The sequence below is a fragment of the Lipotes vexillifer genome, unplaced genomic scaffold (assembly GCF_000442215.2).
Source record: "Lipotes vexillifer unplaced genomic scaffold, Lipotes_vexillifer_v1.1 scaffold184, whole genome shotgun sequence".
NCBI classification, from domain to species: Eukaryota; Metazoa; Chordata; class Mammalia; order Artiodactyla; family Lipotidae; genus Lipotes; species Lipotes vexillifer.
This window is the reverse complement of record NW_006783561.1, coordinates 442,380-448,379: the sequence shown is the minus strand read 5'-3', so window position 1 is coordinate 448,379 and position 6,000 is coordinate 442,380. Positions and strand designations below refer to the sequence as shown.

Sequence of the window (6,000 nt, the reverse complement as noted above, 5' to 3'; positions counted from 1 at the left end):
ATATAATGACTATATATATAATGAATATATACATAACATAATGCATATATAGTGACTATATATATATATATATATATATATATAAAATCACTAAATACAGTGCCTCACACAAAGAAGGAGTCCATGTATCATATATATATATTGGATTCCTTTCTACCATATTCTAGATTCTTTATAAAATCTAGTTTTCTAGTTTCTCCTGAAGACTGAGGGCCTGTCAACACTTGGCCAGCCATGGCCTCAAAGCAGTTGAGCCTCATGGCAATACTCCAGCTCAGCTGTGAATCCCTGGCCCCTGTTTCCATTTGTCATCATCCCCATCACTCATACAGGGCTTGCACACACCCTGACTCTGTACATGCCCCATTATTGTTCCATGCCTGCTCCTGTAAGTGTTTGAGTTTATGACCCCCTCTCTAGGGACAGTTTAAGTCAGGAAGTCAGCAGACTGAGAATGAGTATGGTTTGTCAATCCTCAGTCTGTCTGTCAGTCTGAGAGGGGATGCTGCCCTTTCAGGGTGAGAACAGGGTGGCCGGGAGAATCTGAGCATGGGACATGGTAGGGAGACCATCTGTTAGGGTCTCACCATGAATTCTTCTGGCATTCGGCAAACCCATATGAAGATATCAATTCAGACACAGAATACAAATGAAGACTGTGGGTTATGTGAAGCTCTCCATTTCTGTGACTAACTGGAGGTGGACCCCAGTGGGGAGAGGCCGAGCTTTGCTAATAGCAGCCTTGTGGAGGTGGCTCAGGCAAGTCTGAACCAGTGGGAAAAGGAGAAGTCTGGAGGAGGCACATTCTGGAATGGGCAGATGGACAGTCAAGATGAGAAAAAGGTTTAAAAAAGAAAAAAGAGGCCAACATTAAGATCTGGCTGAGCCATTAGACAGGAAAAGAAGTCAAACAGAAGCATAAATGAAAATGCTTAGCTCTGCCATACAGGTTACAGGCATAATATGGGGGTACAGGCTGACCAGAGAGTTGGCAGTGGGAGGAAGGAGCATCTGTGCTATAACAACGAGAGCAGCTAACACTTGACTAGTGCTGTGTGTCGGTGGTGTTCTGAGCACTCTGTACGTATTATCTCATTACATCTTCACAGCAAACCTAGGAAGTGTGTGCTATTATCATCGGCATTACAGATGAGGAAAGGGCACAGATGAGGTGCAAAGGGGTTGAAGAACTTGTCCAAGGTCACAGAGGTAAATGACAGAGCCAGCATTTGAAATCAGATGATTACATGCTAGATCCCAGGTGCTAAAGAGCTATCCTGTGCCACCTCTCCAGTATCCAATGAGAAGAGACCAGCTCTTCTTTCAACACAAATGTGCCAGGGCTTCATTGGTGCCCAAAGCAGGCCCGGTACCTGTCCTTGCAGGGCATCAGTTTTGTGATTTTATATGACCTTGGATAGATTACTCAACTGCTCTCAAATTCCTCATCTGTAAAATGAGGATAAGTATACCTAACTTAATAGTAGGTATCATTGAAAGAACTCAGTAACATAATGTATGTAAAGCTATTAAATGTTCACATGAGTTGTATTAAGCAAGAAACTTAAGTTAACTTAGCTCATCTTAACGACTCCTGATATGGAATGGGGTGAAGGGCAATGGGAAAGTGAAAATAAGATGAATCCGTGGTGTTCCTATTTTTCATATTTAAAGTTTGGGGGAAGGCAAACATGTAAATACCTATAGCAGGTGTCTTAATACTGAACATCTAAACACTGGAGTTGATCTAAGATTATTTTTTAAATAATCATCTATATTTTAATCATGCCATTGTAAAAACTGAGGAAGGATCTAATAGCATGTAGGTTGTGGCAGTAGAATAATCTGCCTGGCTCCAAAAGACCAATTATTCATGTAACTACAGCCAGTTTTTTGTGATGTGAACATGGGATAACGGGGTTTATATTAAAACACTGCAGCACCGTGAAGATGAACTTGTTAGGACACAGATTATGATGATTCTTGATCATTTGCTTATTTTGGCAGGTAACAATTTTAGTATAGTATTATAGCATAGTACTAGTGGTACCTACCTTTCTGGGTTACTACAAGGAGTAAGTGAGATTACACATGTAAAGTACTTAGGAGAGCACCTGGCAATAAGCACTCAATAAATGTTTGTTTTTTGTTTCTCCCAGTCCCCATGTTGGCAACCAACCAAGGCAGGTTGTAAAAACCACTTCTGAGATCTGGTTACTTTATTTACCTCTTATAAAATCACTCCCTCCCTATATTTATGGTCAACTGATTATTGACAAAGGTGCCAAGACAATTCAACGGGAAAAATTCGTTTTTTAAACAAACAGTGCTAAGATAACTGTATATACACATGCAAAAGAATGAAACTGTACTCTGATCTCACACCATATATAAAAAGTTAAATAAAACTGGATCATAGGTCTAAGTGTAAGAGCTAAAACCATAAAACTCTTGGAAGAAAACATAGGTATAAATCTTTTTTTTTTAAATTTATTTATTTTATTTATTTTTGGCTACATTGGGTCTTCGTTGCTGCGCGTGGCCTTTCTCTAGTTGCGGAGAGCGGGGGCTACTCTTCGTTGCGGTGCACGGGCTTCTCATTGTGGTGGCTTCTCTTGTTGTGGAGCGTGGGCTCTAGGCACGCAGGCTTCAGTAGTTGTGGCACACAGGCTCAGCAGCTGCGGCTCACAGGCTCTAGAGAGCAGGCTCAGTAGTTGTGGTGCACGGGCTTAGTTGCTCCGCGGCATGTGGGATCTTCCCGGACCAGGGGCTCAAACCCGTGTCCTCTGCGTTGGCAGGCAGATTCTTAACCACTGAGCCACCAGGGAAGCCCAGGTATAAACTTTTATGACCTTGGGATAGGCAATGGTTTCTTAGATACAATACCAAAAGCACAAACAACAAAAGAAAAAAGTAGATAAAAGTGACTTTATAATGTAAAACGTTTGTGCTGCAAATGATACCATAAAGAAAGTAAAAAGACAACGTGTAGAATGCGAGAATTTTTTTGCAAATTATATAACTGATAAGAGATTTAAATCTAGAACATTTAAATAACTCATAATCCAAGAATAAAAAAGACAAACAACCCAATTAAAAGTTGGCAAAGGGGTTGAACAGACTTTTCTCTGAAGAAGATATACAAATGGCCAATAAGCAGACGAAAAGATGCTTGACATCATTAAGGGAAATGCAAATCAAAATCACAATTAGATACCACTTCACACCTACAAGGATGCTTACAATAAAAAAGACAGACAATAACAAGTATTAGTGAATATGTGGAGAAATTGGAACCCTCATACATTGCCAGTGGGAATGCAAAAATTGTGCAGCCACTTTGGAAAACAATTTAACAGTTCATCAAACTATTAAATATAGAGCTACAATATGACCCAGCAATTCCACCACTAGGTATATTCTCAAGAAAAATGTCCAGCTACACAAAACTTGTACATGAATGTTCACAACAACGTTATTCATAATAGCCAAAAAAGTAGAAACAACCCAAATGTCCATCAACTGATGAATGGATAAGTAAAATGTGGTATAGTCATACAATGGAATATAATTTGTCCATAAAAGGGAATGAAATACTAAAACGTGGTTAAACCTTGAAATTACTATGCTAAGTGAAAGAAGTCGTGAAAGACTGTATATTGAAATATTGTATGATTCCATTTATATAAAATGTCCAGAATGGGCAAATCTTCAAGATAGAAAGAAGGTTTGGTGGTTGACTAGGTCAGGGGAGGGGATGGATGGGAGTGACTAATGGGTGCAGGGTGCCTCTTGGGGGTGATGGAAATGTTCTAAAGCTAGATTGCAGTGATGGTTGCACACTCTGTTAATATACTACAAATCACCAAACCACTTTACATAGGGGAATTTAATGGTATATGGATTATATCTCAGAAGATTTTTTTAAATATCACTGCTTTTTATGCAGTAAACTCTGAATATACAGCATTTCTGTATTTCTTTTAGGCTGATTATGTGGTCCCTGTGGAAGATGAAGATGAAAACTACATTCATCCCACAGAAGACAGTTCACTCCCATCTGAAAAAGGCAAGAGTTTGTAGTTTCAAGCACCTGAAAACTTCTGCAGTTGATAGAGGCATACAGGACCATTGGGTAGCAAGCTCTAAGGGGCTCAGAAATGACAGTGCCCAGGCCTTTCTCCTCTGTGGCCATAGCATTTGCCTTCTTTGGCTAGTGGAACAGAGAGCATAGTGAGCAGCCCATCTCTGTGTTTTATAGCCTTTACCCTTCTTTCTCCGTCCTCTTCCATGATTTAATACTATCTTCTCAAGGTATAAAAGCACCTAAGTTCTTCTCTTTAGCTCCTCACTTAGAATGGATTTCTTATAAAACCTAATACTCACAAAGTCATGAGCCACCATGTTGACCTTACAAATATTGCACCAGGAAGTTTCTGCAGAGGACTGAAAAAATGAAAGAGTAAAATATGCTCTATGTTCTAATTCTTTAAAATTGAGTGCTATCTCAGGCCCATGAGAAACATTTCATTTGTAAATCCTTCACGAAATAACAAACGCAGTTACAAACAAATTATCTTCAAAAGCCCGTGCCACATAGCCTCAGATGAGGTGTGGAACAGTGTATGATTACTCTGGATATAGTCGCTATGGAAAATATAATCCTGTATAAATGCAGCCTCTTCAAGTAACATTACTCATCTAATAAACTTGACTCCAAAGTAGCAATACGCAGTTTTTACACTGCCATCACGTCGCAGCCCTCTCCCACGCCCTAAATATCACCGACAGCTTCTAGACCCACCAGAATTCCTGAATTCACCCATCACCATGAAACAATAAATACAAATTAAATGCCCCCACCTCCACCCCCCATAAACCTACAAAATCCAAGAGGAATGATATGTGTGTTACGTGTGGCAGGGAAGGTGGGGCTATTAATCTGGCCCCTCCACTGTTAGTTCAATGCACGTCTCCTGGTAAAAAAACAAACTCTTTCATCTCCTAGACACCCAGTTTGGCAAATGAAATTCCAAGCCAGTATTCACTTTAATCATTAATATATTCATTCTAAAAATGTTGTCTTCTGAGAAGGCTTCTTTTAATGGCTTGTGGGCTTACTAGTTGTGTCTCCCATTCTTTGCAGATTCTCTGGTCTGACCCATCATTTCCACAATGCATTTTTCCATAAGTGTGAATCTCCCTCAGTAGACTATCTACTATATATGTATATGTGTGTGTGTAGACTATCTACTATATATGTATATGTGTGTGTGTGTGTGTGTATATATATATATATATATAAATTATAATATAGGTGTGATTTTGTGTTTCAGCTCCCATGGTGAATAGATCAACCAAGCCAAATAACTCCTCAAAGCCAGCTTCACCTCCAGGGACAGCTTCAGGTGGAGTGTACACATGATTTGGTGGTTTTGTTTCTGCTTTTTTTATTGTGAAATGATTACATTTGGGGGTTTCATTTTAAATCTGTTCTAATTAAGACAAACAACTCAGAGCAAATATTAAGAAATAATCCCTTGTATTTCCAAATGTCCTAATAAATGGTAACAGAGGCCTTCTCAGGCTCATCCACTGTCTGGGGGCACCTATGTGAGGGGACCCTCGCCCCCATGCCCCTGCGCCTCTATCAGACAAGTCCTTTGTTTCATCCTACCTCTCTGGGCACTTGGCTGGCTTGCCCTCCTTCTCCCCTCCCCTGACTGAGGACGCCTGCACCGTTCAGGCTCAGCCCTCTGCTCTTCCTTCAGAACGTCGTGCGGTTAAGAGCGTGGGTTATGGGCCAGGCATCCCAGTGCTCCCCATTATCAACTGTATCACTTTGGGTCTGTACTTCACCTCTCCAAGCATCACATTTTCTCATCGGTAAATGGAGATGAAAGCCCGTGCCCTGAGACAGGAGATTTCTGAAACTGTGAATGGGAAATTCTTAATGCAGTGCCTGGCACACAGTAGGTGCTTGGTAGAGTAGTATTTTTC

General features: G+C 40.4%; 1 protein-coding gene across 5 annotated transcripts in view; it reads left to right on the top strand.

Annotated features, from left to right (window-relative positions):
• Positions 1-6,000, top strand: part of BLNK (B cell linker) — an 80,167-nt gene that overhangs the window by 49,974 nt on the left and 24,193 nt on the right. For 2 of the 5 annotated variants that reach the window (XM_007456181.1, XM_007456183.1), the window contains exons 7-8: positions 3,988-4,069; positions 5,337-5,408. In XM_007456181.1, coding sequence (XP_007456243.1) covers positions 3,988-4,069; positions 5,337-5,408 — 154 coding nt within the window. The remainder of the gene's footprint in view (positions 1-3,987; positions 4,070-5,336; positions 5,409-6,000) is intronic. The other 3 variants (XM_007456182.1, XM_007456184.1, XM_007456185.1) reach the window with 2 other exon arrangements.